This window comes from Marmota flaviventris, chromosome 10, assembly GCF_047511675.1.
Source record: "Marmota flaviventris isolate mMarFla1 chromosome 10, mMarFla1.hap1, whole genome shotgun sequence".
NCBI classification, from domain to species: Eukaryota; Metazoa; Chordata; class Mammalia; order Rodentia; family Sciuridae; genus Marmota; species Marmota flaviventris.
This window is the reverse complement of record NC_092507.1, coordinates 119,907,871-119,925,236: the sequence shown is the minus strand read 5'-3', so window position 1 is coordinate 119,925,236 and position 17,366 is coordinate 119,907,871. Positions and strand designations below refer to the sequence as shown.

The 17,366-nt window shown below is 42.9% G+C and overlaps 1 protein-coding gene across 14 annotated transcripts in view; it reads right to left on the bottom strand.

The window, feature by feature from the left end:
• The window catches only part of Tpm3 (tropomyosin 3), a 29,174-nt gene that overhangs the window by 5,244 nt on the left and 6,564 nt on the right, over positions 1 to 17,366 (bottom strand). For 4 of the 14 annotated variants that reach the window (XM_027920955.2, XM_071618408.1, XM_027920964.2 and 1 more), the window contains 6 exons: positions 11,532 to 11,665; positions 9,595 to 9,712; positions 9,417 to 9,487; positions 8,678 to 8,753; positions 7,170 to 7,232; positions 6,849 to 6,918 (listed from right to left, as the gene is read on the bottom strand). In XM_027920955.2, coding sequence (XP_027776756.1) covers positions 6,849 to 6,918; positions 7,170 to 7,232; positions 8,678 to 8,753; positions 9,417 to 9,487; positions 9,595 to 9,712; positions 11,532 to 11,665 — 532 coding nt within the window. Of the gene's footprint in view, positions 1 to 5,566; positions 5,650 to 6,848; positions 6,919 to 7,169; positions 7,233 to 8,055; positions 8,132 to 8,677; positions 8,754 to 9,416; positions 9,488 to 9,594; positions 9,713 to 11,531; positions 11,666 to 17,366 lie in introns of those variants that run through there. The other 10 variants (XM_027920957.2, XM_027920960.2, XM_027920968.2 and 7 more) reach the window with 5 other exon arrangements.

The window sequence follows — 17,366 nt, the reverse complement described above, 5'->3', positions numbered from 1 at the left end:
ACTTAACCACTGAGCCACATCCTCAGCTCTTTTTATTTTGAGACAGGGTCTCACTGAGCTTCTTAGGACCTTATTAAGTCACTGAGGCTGACCTCAAACTTGCAATCCTCATTGTCTCAGCCTCCCATCTCAGCTTCCTCAGTGGCTGGGATTACAGGCATGTACCGTCACTCCTGGCCCCTAGGACTTTTAAAATTTCACCCATTAAACCAGTGTGGTTTTTTTTTTCTGTTTCTGTTCTAACAGAAAAGACAGGGTTTTGTTATATTGCCCAGGTTAGCCCCAAACTACTGGATTCTAGTGATTCTCCTGTCTCACCTTCCTGAGTAGCTGGGGACTACAGATGACTGCCACTGGCTAAGAACCAGTGGTTCTTATTGCCCCTCATCTCTCCCAGAGAATATGGAAATATATACTGATAGGTTTTTACTGTCTCAATGACCGGAAGGCTCTAAGGTAATTACTAGCCAGGGGACAGAAATATGCAGGGTCATTTTTATGTTCAAGAATTGTCCTACCCTAAATGACAAAGCTTACCATTGAGAAGCTCAGTACTAGTCTATAAACTCTAAGACTTCTGGGGCTGTACTAGTCTAATTGCTATTGCATCCTTGATAAACTTGTGAACTCTCATTTCTCAAACTGTGATGTCATATTATACATAGATCTCATTTATATCCACATTAGTTTGTGGGATTCCCACTCCTGTCTCAGGAAAGAAGGGTATTATTAAGATCTTATCCCTCAAAACAGCTTGGTTAATGAGGGTTTTGTTCCATTTAGGGAAGAAATAAAGAGACACAGGGGTGGGGTGTGAGTATTTTATTGCTTTACTAAATAAATCCAGAATGCAGAGTTCCCTAAAAACTAAGGTCAGAAAGACAAATGTCAGTTGTCATCTCACCTTGAACTTAGCTTTGAACTCTGCCCTAATAACTGGAAATTCAGGATTGGATACTAGTTCATTAAGGTTCTTGGGTCCCAGGAAACAGTAAAGCAACACAAAACAAGGCAAAGCAAAGAACCCATTGGGTCTGGTAGTTTAGCAATGCCCTATTAGAGAATCATCCTCTGGAGCCAGGCAATATTTGAACAATTTCCCATGAAAGGAGGAAACTGGTGTGGGCTAAGGTAAGCCTGCGGAACATAGCAGGTCAGTTCCTCCCTTCAGATACCTGGGTTCAGCCACACTTTGTTCCTCATCGAAACTACAGGAATAGCCTGTGGTTCCTGGAGGGGAAGAAGTTAAGGGGCCAAGTGCTTTGGTTCGATGCTTAGCCTTAACCTCACAGCTAGTCCAGGCTCAAGTAATAAAGGATGGCTCCTTAAAGGATACAGAGCATTAAAAGAGGAATTTTCATTAACACTGGGCACTACATGGTATTTTGTGTTTTATTCCACTGCCCCAGCTTGTAGGGCTATCTTTGCTCACAATAGTCCTGCCCATGGGATAAAGTAGGAGCTACCAAAGCTGAAATACCTCCCTTTTCTCTCAATCTCTATTCTCTTCTTTCCTTTCTAAGAAATATTTTTCTGCACCAAAGCCAAGTTCTGCTCAAAATACTAAATGTCTAGAACTGCACTGGTCCAATAGAGTAACCACTAGACACATGTGGCTAATTAAATTGAAATGAACTAAAAATAAATGAGAATTTTAGCTATCTCATATTCTAGCCTAGCCACATTTTGAGTGCTTTTCAACCACATACGGCTAATGACTACCACTATACTAACCATCACTGCCAAACGGGCAATACTGCTATAAGCTATCCATACTGCCTATACACCTTCTTTCCATCAGTATGCTTCTGCCCCTTGAATCTGGTTTCTCCCCCTGGGACCTAAATGCTCAAATGTACCCTTGAATTATTAGAGTATCAATGAATGACCTTTCTTCAATTACCTTTATTTCTCAACCTATCTGCTGACATTAAGAATCCCTTTTATTTTGAGAAAGAGTATTGCTAAGTTGAATCCCACGCTAAACTTCTTCAAGGACCAAAACTAAAACTAGTTCCATTTGGCATTCTCTTCGACACATGATTTTCCTCTTTAACTCTATTTACATTGCAATTGTCCTTTATGCTTGTAATGTGCTTCCATGCCCTAAACGATCTATGCCCTTTTGGATCCCCAAACCTCTCACATCAAGCTCCGCCCCCCCTTTGAGCTTCAGCATCTTTTTACCTGCCCTGCCAATGTTTTGATATATTCTTCTCTCCTTTTTCTCCTGGCTCCCCAAACCAGGATGGCGAGACCTCCTTACATCTCTAACATCACCATTTTCAAGTTTTAAAACCAGGCACCTAGGGCTGGGGATATGGCTCAGTTGGTAGAGTGCTTGCTTGCCTCACATGCACAAGGCCCTGGGTTCAATCCCCAGCAAACACACACACAAAAAAAACAGGCACCTTGACTTTTCCTCCTTACGTTTAGGGGTCAGCTCTTCCAAATACCCATCTTCAGTGCCATAACCCTATCGCCACTCTAGTTCAGACCCCAATTACTCTCCTGGTAAACCACAATAACTTAACCAACCAAATATTCACTAAGTATGGGAAATTTATTGCCAGTACTGTGTATGTAATAGTATGTATTCAAACAGTATGTACCTGTAAACTTATATATATTATTTATATATTCATTTATCCCCATCCCCACCCCCACCCCGTGGTACTAGGGATTGAACCAGAGGTGTTCTACCACTGAGCTATATCCTTAGACCTTTTTATTTTTTAAATTATTATTTTTTGTGGTGCTGGGGATTGAACCCAGGGCCTTGTACATGCGAGGCAAGCACTCTACCAACTGAGCTATATCTCCAGCTCTTAGCCTTTTTTATTTTGAGAAAGGGTATTGCTAAGTTGAAGTTGCCAAGGCTGGTCTCAAATTTGCAATCCTCCTGCCTCAGCCTCCCAAGTCTCTGGAGCTATGGTTTTTTTTCCTTCCCTTTTTAATGTGCATTAGGAAAAGATAGCACATTAAACCTTTTAATTTCAAAACAATTGTGTAGAGTAAGAATGCACCAAACTTAAAAACAAGAGTAGATTTGAATAATAAAGTAGGCAACATGCAAATATGGCAAATGTCATAAAGATGGTATGCAAATGACTGAGAATTGAAAGTCATCATTTTTATTTTTTGGGGGGGGCAGGTATTAGGGATTGAACTCAGAGGCACTCAACCACTGAGCCACATCCCCAGCCCTATTCTATATTTTACTTAGAGACAAGGTCTCACTGAGGTGCTTAGAGCCTTGCTTTCTGCTTGAGGCTGGCTTTGAACTCATGATCCTCCTGTCTCAGCCTCCTGAGCTGCTGGGATTATAGGCATGTGCCACCTACCCAGCAAAAATCCAATCTTTTGGAACCCAGTGAAAATGAAGAGGCATTTTTTTTTAAGTTGTCAGTGGATAGTGACCTATCTATATGAGGTGCTGAGAAGCAAACCCAGTGCTCACACATTGGCAAGCACTCTACCAATGAGCTACAGCCTCAGCCCCCAAGAGGTAAGTTTGAACATGTTTATTCAGTATCAACTGTGTGCCTTCTATCATGAGTCTTTACTAACCGAATCATTCCCACTGGAATCAATCTCTTCCCACCTCTGAACACCCGCAGACTTTATTATCTATGGCACTCATTACAAAGGAGCTCCATCTTTATGCGTGTTTTCTCTTTCTATTACTAGAGTTCAAACAACCTGAGACTGGGGATGGTGACTCCATCTTTGTGTCCTCACCCTAACCCTATATCTAGAAAATACCAATGTGTCTGCTGGATAAATCAATCTAGTGGCAGAAGAAATGGTATTGACAGAAAGAAAACTAAATATGACATGAAACTTGAAGTTTTAAAACTAGAGAAAACTTTTCCACCTGGCCGTATCTACTTAAAATAAAAACAAGTTTCAAATATCTATTCTGTTAAGAAACGTCAAGATTACATGAACAATACTTAAATGCTTGATTAGTACAACTGGTAGCTACACTATTCAGACTGAATTATCTCTGCTGTGTAAATTGTTAACTGAAATGTTGATATTTAATTTCTATGATATGAACCAGGAACAATTTTTTGAGATTTATGTATATAATAAATCATTACCCTCACATGCACATTATTTGAAATATGAATAATTGTTTGTGTTAGTCTTTCCAATAATAATTTACCATTGTCTTATATCCCACTAGCACATGCTAGCAGGCCTCAAATATGTAAGAAAGGTTTAAAGAAAATGCAAAGCTGTTGAGAATTCAATCCATTGTGTGTTCTTCTGAGTAGGGATGAAACAATTAGTCAATTTTAGTAGTAACATACACAGATCCACTGGGTGTCTGAGGATGCATTCTGAACCACTGAGAAAAGGATAAAGCATGTGTGATGGTCTTTCAACCTTACTGTGTCAAAGGAGGAGAACCTAAAGAGGGAATGGAAACAGTCTAAGCAGATGATTTAAGAGCTTGGAAGTGAAGGATTCAGATGGTCTCATTTAGCTCAAGAACACTAGAATTCCTAACCCAGGGAACCTCTATTAGCCTCCCACTCTGACAGACTCCAATCAGGCAGGCTTAAATGTCAGGAAAAAATAGATACAAAAGTGGCTTTGATTCTACTGAGTCAACGGAGGGGGAGCCTATGATAGCTGTTCTCCACATCACACCCCCAACGTTTTGCAGCAGCTTTGTCAATGACACAAATGCAGGGTGGCATGAGGCTTTCAGCAGCTTAGCATTTTAATTTGAGGTGGGGGTAGAATAGAGTACATAAGTTGCTTTGTGTCCCCTGCACCCTGATGCCTTGGGGACCAGCCAGGCTGACCAATAGAATCCAGAGCGAGAGTGGGTGCTGGGTTCCCCAGGAAGGGGCAGATCCAGAACAGAGCAGAAACGATGGTAGTCATCTGTATAAAAAGTAAGGGTACTCTAGGTGAGAAGGACGGGCATCAATCTAGGTAACAATCTGGGAGAAAGGAAGAGGAAATAAAGAGGCAGCAGCAGGAAATGATAAAACAGAGCCAGGCACTACAGCCTGTGAATTTGGCTTCTTTTCAGGGTTAATAGGAAGAAGAGGTAGATTAGCATCAAGGATCAGGGATCCACAGCAAACAGATGAAGTCCCCAACAACTCTTTTTGGTGCTGTTTACTGCTTGGCTTGTTTCTGGGACTCAGCTAGATTCTTAGGTGAATGCTCTTTCTCATCTCAGATGTTTACCCTGAACTTTGGCATTAGGGCGCACATCAAGAGGCTTGTTCTCTAGGCCCTATTTCCTTAATTGTACAGATTCTACCTTTAGTAGAACCCCTTCTGAGAGGACAACATTTGAAAAACAATTAAGAAAAATCAGTATAAAATAGACTAAGAATAAAAAATATCAGTGTTTTACCACCGATCCAAGATTAAATGCCTCCCCAGCTTTTGCCAAACAAAGTAACCAGCACCAATGTTTCAAAAGTAAAGGTAGAGAGTCTAGTTTCCAAAGGACAAAACGAAAGCACGCTATGCAAAGCCTGTACCCCCACCCACCCATGAGCCAAGATCCCAGCCCCACTCTGCTGTCAGATAGTTACATAGAAGTCATGTCATTGAGGGCGTGGTCCAGCTCCTCGCTAATGGCCTTGTACTTCAGTTTCTGGGCATAGAGCTCATCTGGACAGGCACAGGAACCACAGGGAGGAATGAGGGGACAGAGTAAAAGATATCAGAAGCAGATGAAGAGAGGGAATCATTAGAAATTAGGAAAAGTGCGACCAATGGGTCTAACACCAGAAAACGTATATGCTGGCAGCCACGACTGGCTATTCTTAGATCCACTGTTTTCTAGGACCAAATGCACTTCTTGATGCCTCTGTTCAGTTGTAGCAAGAATTCAGAACCTGGGCATAGTTCTGTTACCAAAGGCACTCAAGAGGATACCACTCCCACCCACTAGCCCAATTCCTACCAGTGATAATACTGAATTCAATAAACAGAAAAGGGAGAATGCACACATCCACAGTGACATTTCTTTGCCTACCAGCTGTGAACACTATTCATGGCCCCCTTTGCTCTACAAGTTGCCTCTTCAAACTATTTTAAAGAACATCCTAGGACAAAGAGCATACCAAGGGAGCACATCTCAGAGTTCTCAAAGCAAAAGACATTTTCCATTGTCATGGTGGATGCAGTTGTCAAACTCCAGGGACAGGAAGTATGTAGAAAGCCCCTGGTCAGTTCTGAGACAAGGTTATTTTACAGCTTCATCTCTTGGAGAGGTACCCTACAACTTGATGGTGAATGGTACTGCTGAAAGTGGCCAGGGGGTGATATGCATCCTTGCTGCCTTTTGAAATCATGACTTCCATTTCAACTTGCCGACTAAGGATTTAGGATTACTCAATGAGAAGTAAATGCAGATATTACCAATCTCCTCAAAGGGAAGGAGGCAAAGTCCAAAATATTAGGCATTCTTGTTTCATTACTACAGACTGAACCCAGAGGTGCTCTACTGCCACTGAGCCACATCCCTGGCCCTTTCTTTTTATTTAATTTTGAGACAGAGTCTCACTTAGGTGCCCAGGCTGGCCTTGAACTTGCAATCCTCCTGCCTCAGCCTCCCAAATTGCTGGGATTATAGGTGTGTGCCACAGCACCTGGCTAGGTAGTCTTAATAATAAAGGGAAAGATTACGTATAAAAATCCAATTCTAGGGTTTGATGCACTTCACCTGACTGTGGACAGGATGGGGCACATCATATGTGCCATGTCAGTACCAATTCCCCTTGGTATACAAGAAAAAAGGTACATGGTCAATGGGCAAAATCCTCCTCTATATGTCTTTATTTTAATCCCTCCCCCAGGCTCCATACCTTCCAAATCATCAATTGTCTTTTCCAGTTTGGCTACCGATCTCTCGGCAAACTCAGCGCGGGTCTCTGCCTAGGGAAAACAAAAAACCAACCAGAATGTGAGATGACAAGTCAAAGAGAAGGATATCTATTTCTTCCATTTCCTACCTCCATACTGGATTTGCAGAATCTAAACCAGCCAATCTAAGTCTACATTGATTTCTTAGAAAACTTATTATTTAGCATATATTATTATATAATTATTATATATTATATAATTATATTATTATATAATTTATTATATATTAATTTCTTATATATTTCATTAATCCCTCAACTCACCTCCTTGAGTTTATCAGTGAGAATCTTTATTTCTTCCTCATATTTGTCTTCTTTTTGAGAGTACTGTAAAGAAGTAGAATAAAAGTTTCAGAGTAGAAATTAGTCCTACAGACAATACCCGCCCCCATGACATTTACTCCTATTATATTCTTTCTCTCTTTTTTTTTGGTTTTTCTGCAGTGCTAGGGATTTAACACAGTGCCTTGTGCATGCCACGTAAGAACCCTACCACTGAACCACATCCCCAGGCCCCTACATTTATTCTTATATTGAATATCCTCTTGTATTTAATATGCTGAATGACCTAAGAGTTCTGAATGACCTAAGAGTTACGAGCAAGGCCCAATTTTAGACAACCAGTTCTTAAAGTCCATCTATTTCTTTATAGCCATGATACCCTGAGAGTAGACCAGGACCTTTATTTTTAAACCAGAGTTAAGCTTTGATCTTACTCATATCAATGCAAAGTTTTTCCTTCCTACTGATGAATGAGCAGGAATAAAGACACCCTAAGTCAACACGACTAAAATACTTCCCCATGAAAATAAAGAGAAATCTGTCTTGATTGCTCATTAATCTTAGAACTGATTCTGTTGCCCTATCGATTTACAAGAAAGTCTATTAGGGCCCCTGATCATGCCTCTCAGCAAAGCAGCACCAGCCTGAGAGCACAAGACTCTAGGTGCCCAAGATCATGACGTTATTTTAACTAAAGCAATCAAAGTGCACAGGAGATTGCATTAAACCCAGGATCTGGATGGACAGTCATGGGGAGGAAGAGGACATTTCTCACTGGATTATAAGAAATGGGTATCTCCAGTCTTTCATCAAGGGCAGGGCTGGGCCCAGGCCCCAAAGCCTGTCACCTTCACAAACCAGCCCCTACCTTCTCCGCCTGAGCCTCAAGAGACTTGAGGTTGTTGGTGACATTCTTCAGCTCCTCCTCCAGCTCAGAACACTTACTGTGAACATTTTAAATACCACAGGAGAGGAAAGGGGAAGAGGAAGAGAATAAAAAAAAAAGGGAGAGAGACACACAGACGTGAATTGAACCTATCATGTAGAGAGTTGGAAGGCATACTGGGGAAGAGAAGTTCCTTGGTAATCTGAGCAAGCATTAACCCTCCTCCCTCTACCATGGAACACATCAGGAGCAGCTGGACCCTCCTGCTCAGAATGTCTGTACACTAATAAAGAAAGAACACTTGATAGAAACCACTATCAGGAACAAGTCACAACTATCTGGGGTAGAGGTGGGAATGGATGCCCAACCCCAACAGTCCCCCAAATCACCCCAAGGAAGGAGAGACCCTGTTGAGAGGCAGTGAAATAACTGGGCAAGAAAGGATGAAAGATGCCAAATAAGTGGAAAGTATGGAGCATTCCATGAAGAGATGAGAAAGCACTCAACAAGTCAACCGGTGGAGGGGAGGAAGCTGCAAAACAAAACAAAACCAAACAAAACCACACCATACAAGGAACCTCTCTGTGAGTTTAATGGTTAGTACCTTTTCTTCAGCAGCATTCAGACACTTCAGGTTCTGGTCCATCAGTCTGATCTGCTCATCCATCTCTCGGCAACGGCTGTTAGTGATAGTCACGGGGATGGCACAAGCCAGGTTGTGGGGAGGGAGAAAGGTAAAAAAGGAACACAGCAAAAAAACAAGCAGCAAAATGAAAAAAAAAAAAAAATCACAAAAACATGAAAAAAACACCACCATGGTCATGATATGTCATGTCTGGGAGAAGGGAATGCAAGGGAAGCACAAATATACATGCATCAGCACTGACTTTGTTATACAAGGCCAGGAAGGTACCGATGGGGAGAAGGTAATATCTGCCTCTGCCCGAAAGTTGCCCAGCAGATTGGCAAAGTGGTCAAAACAGAGACCAGCTCTTAAGTCAGTATAGGCACTTCAACGCTTCAAGGAGAAAGACCTCCCAGGTGAAAGGACCCACAGTTATATAAAGGACCCACAGCACCAGTTAACTGTTCACCATTATTAGTCTTTATATTCCCTCAATTTGTAAATCTTCCCAAGAAGAAATCAGCAAGCCTCATTTGTCACCTGGTAGGTGGTCAAGACAGTGAGGAAGCCCAAGAGTCTAAAAGCACTTATAGAAGACTTCTACCCTGTAGGCCCTGTTTAACAAGGTTGAAAGAATGCTCGTTTATACGTATCAGTGTCCAAGCCAAAAGGGAAGGGATGGAACAGTACAACAAGATCTGGGGAGTGAGATACTCACGACTCTGCCAGCTCAGCTCGTTCCTCTGTGCGTTCCAAGTCTCCTTCAATAATCACTAACTTACGAGCCACCTATAAGAACAGATTCAGGTACTGCTCAAGAAAGCAAAGAAGGAAGCAGTTCCCTCCTGATTCTTTGCAGAAGCCTGATGTCACTGAATCAAGGAGGACAGACCTACCTCTTCATACTTCCTATCTGCTTCTTCTGCAATGTGCTTAGCTTCTTTGAGTTGGATTTCCTGGAGTTCCATCTTTTCTTCATCTTTTAGGGCCCGGTTTTCAATAACCTTCATACCTCTGCCAGAAAAAGGATGAACGCAGCACTGACACTCCATCCCAAGGGACTCACAGAATGGACTCAAAATTGCACCTTTTAAATCGCATTCCTCTCGGTCATTCAAATAGAAATTCTGTAGCACAACTTGCACACCTGAATTTGCTTCCTTCTTTCATTCTTTCTTTCTCTCTCTCCTTTCCCATTTCTTATAAAAATAATAGACACTTGGTAAGAAATTAAATACTTAAGTGTATAGGCTAAGGGCATAAAGTCAAAACTGTTTCCCTCCTCATTTCTAGTCGTGCTCAGAGGTAAGCCCTTCCTCAATCCGTTTCACATAGATACATGCAAAAAACTCCACCCCAACTTCCCCAAAAGAATCACATACTACACTATCCTTTCCACACTTTCCACCATATGGACACTAGTACCCATATAGCTGTCTTGTTCCTTTGCACAGCTACACAGTGTTAGTTTTCCTAAAAGGGCACTTTTAATTCTGAAAAGTCTTAGTTCAATACCATGCAAGTTGTTATGTACCCTCTATTGTGATTTGGCTCTTGACCTTAGTCACACATTAAAATTACTGAGGCATTTTTAAAACAGCAGTGCCTGCACCTCTCTTGCAATTAATACCAACTGAAACGGGGTGGGATCCAAACATCCCCTTCTATGCACCCCCTCGATTCTAATAGTACAGCCAGGATGAGAAGCTTTAGTGGATTGCTAGGTTCTGCCTCTAGAGTTTTTCATTTAGTAACTCAGGGAGAAACTGAGAATTTTAATTTCTACCAAGTGCCTAGATGTTGTTCATGCTGATGGTCTGAGACTTGACTTTGAGAGCCTATGTTAAAGGGGACTAATCTCACAAATGGAAGTGTATGATCCACCAAGTGGAAGCCACATGGTTACTCCCTTTTAAGGAGTGTTAGGTCAGTATATAGGGGGGAAAATAAATAAATAAATAAATAACATTACAAATGGGTCAGAGGTCTAGGTAACCCTTACTGTATAAAAAGAAAAAACATTCACAAAAACATGAGAAAACACCACCATGGTCATGATATGTCATCTCTGGGAGAAGGGAATGCAAGGGAAGCACAAATATATATGCATCAGCACTGACTTGTATGTGGAAATTTTTGTACCAGTTCTGGTACAAAAAAACAGAAAGAATATGCAAAACAGAAGGAAAGAAGATTATAATATAGAGGTTACCTTTTTTTAATATTTATTTTTTAGTTGATGTTGGACAAAATACCTTTATTTTATTTATTTATTTTTATATGGTGCTGATGATCGAACCCAGGGCCTCGCACGTGCTAGGCAAGCGCTGTACCGCTGAGCCACAACCCCAGCCCTAGAGGTTAGCGTTTTTAAAAAGAGGTCTGGCTTGAAGAGATACCACACACCTGCAATCCCAGCAACTCAGGGCTGAGGCAGAAGGATTGCAAGTTTGAGGCCATCCTCAGCAATTTAGCGAGGTCCTCAGCAACTTAGCAAGACCCCACCTCAAAATAAAAAGAACTAAACATGTGATTCAGTGATTAAGCACCCCTGTGCTAGATCCCTAATACAAAAAAAAAAAAAAAAAAAAAAAGCAGCGGTAGAGCCTGTGTGAGGCCCTGGGTTCAATCCTTAGCACCACAAAAAAACAAAATACAAGTCTCTAGGAAAATTCTGTTCAGAGTCATTATGTACTTGTCTGTTTTTCGCTCTGTTTTTGTTTTTGTTTTGTCAAGGCCTTGTGCATGCAGGGCAAGTGCTCCGTCCCTGAGCTACATCGCCAGCCTATGAAGTGCGTCTGAAATCCATATTCTCTCAGACTCCCCCACACACCTCTCACTCTCATCAGCAGCTTTTTCTGCTTCCTCCAGCTTTTGCAGGGCAGTAGCAAGGCGCTCCTGAGCACGGTCCAGCTCCTCTTCAACCAGTTGGATCCTTCGGTTCAAGGAGGCTACCTCAGCCTCAGCCTGCGTTTGAATGAAAGAATGGAAAAGTTAAGCAATAAATTAATGGATGAAAAGAACAATGAAAAGAACTAAGACAGTAAGATTGGGGCTGACTACCATGAAGAGGCAAGATTCTAGGGTAGAACCTGTCTTAGCTCAGATGCTAAAAGATCTAACAGACAGGAGGAAGATATATATATGTATCTTCCTCCCTTTCCCACCAACGAACTCCCATATGTTCCACAGGGGGAGTGTTTAAAAACCTCAGTTCCTTGCCAGGCATGGGGGTGCGTGCCTATAATCCCAGCAACTTGGGAGACTAATGCAGGAGTATCATAAGTTCAAGGCCCACATGGGTAATTTATTAAGACCTTCAGTAACTTAATAAGACCCTGTCTCAAAATAAAATTTAAAAAAAACAAAAAAACCCCTCAGTTCCTTGCCCAGATCACTGACAGTACCCCATCTCCTCTTGGACTTAGTTCAAATTCCTAACACGTTGGGGTAAGAAAAGGTAGCCCGAAAAGGTTCTTTCTACCTGAGTTCTGACTGGGAGGTACATCTCACTCAGCAACTTTCTTGTAAATGTCTCATAAAATAGAAAATGAGCAAGGCTCTTAAAGAGAAAACGTTGGATTATCCACTATTTTATTGCTTAACTTGAGTTTTTAACCCTCTGATTTCCTTACCCTAAAATACCAGGAAGTAAACAAGCAAGAGAATGTTCACCAGACTAGCCTTCCAGTGGAAAGCAAAAGAATGGAACACTGGAATACCTTCCTCCATGCCTTCAACGTGCCTCCTCAACTCCTTGAGTTGCCAAGGAAGAGCTGTTTCTGGCTAAAAGTATCTGCTTTGGTGACATTACCAAAAACGAAACAATAACAACAAAAACCCACAAGTAAACATTCCACCACTCCTGCCTCCAAATTCCTGAATTCTTTCGATTTCTTTAATCATCCCCTTACCTTCATTTTCCAATACAGTTTATATCAACCCTGTAACTGACTTCCAAGCTTGAGTGAGTAAATGTAAGGTCTGGCTATGGAATGAGAAACAAGGAAGGAGGGAGGCTGCCTGCATGTGGACAGATTCTAAAGGTAGAAAAAGTCTCCTTCCTGTGATTGCTTTAAGTATGCAAGAATTTAATCTGCCCTGCAAACCACCCAGTTCAGATGCTTATCCAAGTGCCTGGTAAACATGATCTCTCCTCCACAGCTCAGACTGCCTGAATTCTATTACCCTGATTTCCTCCTAGTAGGCAGGGTGGCAGCAGCTTAGAAATCTGGGCCACCAGTCCTATGGGGAAGGATATAGCCCAAAAGACTCCTGGTAGCAACCAGGACTGGTACAAAAATTTCCACATACAAACATAGGAGGTTCAAGGGCCAGGGAAGGGGGGGGGGGGGGGGCAGGGAATTGGGGCAAAAATCTAACCACCAGACTACAGGGAAAAAAAAAAAATTGACAAGTCTACATAAGCTGAAACTACTAAGAAAACATTTGTGTCTCTAACCATACTATTCCAGGAAAACATATGTCCCCTAGGACAATACAGATTTCTCTTCCCAGACCAACAAGGCCAATCAGTCAAGATACAGGCTATCAGGCAGGAACTGAGAGATACTGCAGTACAATACAATTATTTACCCCCTTTCAGACACCTAAAATGAAAACACAAAATATGGAACTAGACTTGGGAGGAAGCTCATAAAATGCAAGTCCCCACCAGCTCAGTAGTTACCCAAATTGGAGTAGAAGATAACAAGCTATGGGGGCAGGGTTGTAGTTTCCATGACAACAAGCTGGCTCAGGCAGTTTCTCCCACAAATCAGCATTTACAATAGAATTCTTCATAAGGCTGAAAAGGGAGGAGAAAACGCCTCTTGGTTCCCTTATAAGAGCATGCGCACACAAGACTATCAAAAGCAGAACCCAAGATGGGAGTCCCTATGAAGTCTTCAGAGATCCCAAAGGTTGGGGCTCCAGGTCATCACTGTTTTTCCCCCTTCGCCCATAGAGAATCAGCAGAATTGAGATTTGATACTCTTTTTAAAGAAATAAGGAAGACAACCTGACTTTCTTTCCCTTCAAGCCAGAGCCTATGCACAAGGCCTCTCCCTTTCAGGTCAACAATAAAGAAAGTTCTACCTTTTGCAAACCACACTGGCCCTGGGAAACATTAAATTTTGTGTGTTTCTAGTAAGCCTAGGTTTTAGCATGCTCACCCAGATATGGTCTTAGCCTTTCAGTCTACCCCCCCTCTGGCCCAGCTTGGAAGATATAGTCTGAGGTCCTTCCCTTCAAGTAATAAAAGGATGCTTCAGGGCCCAGGAGGCAAAGATCTCAGGGGTGGTGGTGGAAGTGGAACCCAACAGGAATTTGGTCACATTAGAAGATGGCTGACAGCAACTCCAGCTGTGCCAAAAGTTTGGTTTAAATGCTACCATCCTCCACTCCAGAGAAAGTCCCAAAGTAAACCACACCCCTAAAGGCAAGAAACTGACAGTGCACTGGTTCTCAGAGGCAGAACAGGGCCAAGGACAGAAGGGGATTTGCCTAAATCTGGCACTCTGCCACACTGGAGTTTCTCTTTTTAGATAAAAGCCACAGATGGAATTAAAAGAAAAAGAGAGTACTAGGAAAGTTAAGCTTGAGCCCTGTGCCTGTAAGGGACTGCTGGAACTCATTGTGTTCACAAAAAGATCTACCAGGGAGCTAGATACCATGTCCTTGGGGGAATTTAAATTTATCAAGGGGGAGGGAGGCATGTTGGGAGCAAGGGAATAGAACTGTTTGCTGGTCCAAAAGTAAACAAAGGTGGAGCCTAAATAGAGGCACTCAGAGCAAAGGGCTATTTGCTTCTCCCCTATGAGTGTGCTCTGGTATGGGGGCAGAGAATGGTAAGCAGCAGGAAAGCAAATCTAAACCAAAGGAAGGTGATACCCACCAGACCCCACAAACGGAGAGAATCACTACACACAAACATTCTAACCCTCTCCAGAGACTAGGAATTGGGGATTAAAGCCAGAATCAAAACAGCTGTTCAAAAGCTCACTCACTCCCCTCAACAAAATTCCTAAAATTTCAGGCCAGGACAAAAAGGGGAGGGGGGCTATTTTAAAAAGAGGGCTAGGACTGTAGCTCAGTGTAGAGTTCATTTTCCTAGCCCCAGCCATTTGGGAGGCTGAGGCAGGAAGATCACTTGAGCTCATGAGTTCAGAGTTCAAGAAAAATCTAAAAGACCCCCTGTGGAAAAGAGGAAAAGGTTACAATGTTACATATGTATCATTTTTACCACACAAATCAGGTTAAGAAGACCTACATTTAAATTTTATATTGCCAGAAATACAAAGGAAACTCAAAACTAAAAGTGGATTTGAGAAGGTGCTACATTTAAAAAGGTCCATCTCCAGTTTGAGACCAGAAAAGACTGATCTTTTCAGAACAACTCCAGTGTCTCAGCTTTGATCTCATCCAACTTCACAACATGGGCTGCTGGGTATTCATACAAAGTAACTAAAAAAATAATTGACAGTCCCACCAACAGCCTGAGATATCATCAGGGAGTGCTGAGCTTCCAGCTCTAGAGGGAGGAACCGGCAAAACCCACATTCCAGAATGCCCTTAGGAGAATAACAGGGCTGGGAATCAAGCTTAGTGGTAAAGAGCTTGCCTAGCACACAGGAGGCCTTGGATTCAATTCCCAGCATGGGATGAAAAAACAAGTAGAATAAAGGTGGTTCAGGCATCCCTTTCCCTTCCTACCATCATTTTACCTCAGGAGAGTTTAAAGTTCACTAGAGCAGAAAGCCAAAAGATTATGTTCCCTCAGGCTAAGGAAGAGTAGATACTGGTTTCATCAATATTTAACTATCACCCTACTTCCCCACTTCTCCATTTTAAAAACTTCCTCACTAGACCTCAGCTCACTATGCAAATTTGGTAGGCTGAGTGAGGGAGTAAGCTACTTATGAAACTGCTCACTCTATGTTGCTTATCACCCCAGAATCACCAAGGAAAGGGGGAAAAAAGAGCCAAATTTTCCTGCAAGGAAATTACCAAATCTTGGGACACACAACATCATCTACCCAAAATTATTCTTAGAGTGCTCATATTTAAATGATGAGCCTAAGATGCTGCAGCTCAACATCCTCCATACTCTGTCTTCCCCTTTAAGGCTCTCTGGTCTCCAGAGCAAAAGAGATGAGAAAGTGTCATTTGTTTGAGTCACTCAGCCAGTCCATCTCACTTGAATTGAAAATTAGAAGGTACCAGTATACTGAACAGAGGAAAAATCCACCTAGAAAAAGGTAACTGAGGAAGACAACAAGCTGCAGCATCTCCATACTATTATAAAATAAGTATCAACTTGGAGCACAGCTATAACTTCCCTTTCCCACCCCTTTCCAAATTTCACTTCTCCCCCCAAAAAACAAATTCTCAGTCACTCCCACTGGGCATGAAGAAAAAAAAAAAAGAACCTATCAAGAGGAAGAACAAAAGAATATCAAGAAACCACAAGAGTTCTTTCATCAGGTCTTCACATTATTAGCAACAGTTACTTTAGGCTCATCCTCTGAAATCAAAGATTCAAGAGATCAGCTTCACCTACTAGACTGCACCCTAGATCTTGGAAAATATTATGGCTTACTAAAACTAGTCAACCACTTCTAAAAGGAAATCTCAAGAATCACCATTCATTCCACCAGCACTTTATGTTCCAACTTCCAGCTGAACAAATATTGAACTTTAAAAAAAAAAAAAAAAAGACTGTATGGACAATTAGGAAAGTAGCAACTATTCTGTTTGCATCCACCACATTGCCCAGCTCAATCAGAACTACCTTGAGATTGGCACGGACCTCTGATTCGCTGCCATACACTCCCTTATCAGTTCTTCTTGGAAGAAATGTTCTTAACTAGTTCAGCCTGCACTGATCAAACTTCAGCAGCGAAGGTCTCAATCTAGCAGACGTTCCTGCCTTTCAGGTCTTTATGGGTAGGGCCAGGGAAGTTGGCTGGACGCTACACTTGCACACTGATTTAGGGAGAGAAATACCATCATTTCCCTCCCGCTTCATGACAAATGTGTGGGGTACAGGAGTTAAAAAGGAGCTCCCGGTAAGAGGAAAGGGCCCTAGGCCACAGGATGGGAGGCGGTGCAGTGGCCTCAAGCTCCTCCAGCGAGGGAGGGCACCGCGCTTCCTCTGAGCCGACTGCTGCCTCATTTCCTGAGTAGGAGGGGGAGCGGAAAAGCAGCCAGCAGGCCGAGCCGAGAGCTTTCCGGCGGTTCCCACCCCCAGCCCGCACCCTTTCACGGGAGGTTAGGCCCAGCCCTCCCGGACCAGAGGAGCGCCCACTCCCTCTTACTCCTCGGGCCGGAAACCTCAAGAGAGACCAAAGTCCCCCCACCCTTCACCGGGAAGTGGGGGAGGGAGAGGCCGCTGAGCCCCTCCCCCGGCCGCGCCCGACGGCGAGGGACAGAATGAATGAGCTGCAAGGAGGAAAAACCACTCCCCGGGCCCCGCGAGGCTCGGTTCCTTCAAAGGTCAAGCCTGCTCGCCGGAGCGCTCCATTCCCCGCTGGCCCGCTAGCTGTCCCGTCGCAGCTGAGCTCCACCCATCCTCCGGGCTCAACTTCATTTCCGGGGCCTCCTTCGCCCGCAAAGGACCGCGCATCACAGCAAAAGGCGCCCTATGCGGGGTCCCGGCTGCGCCGGT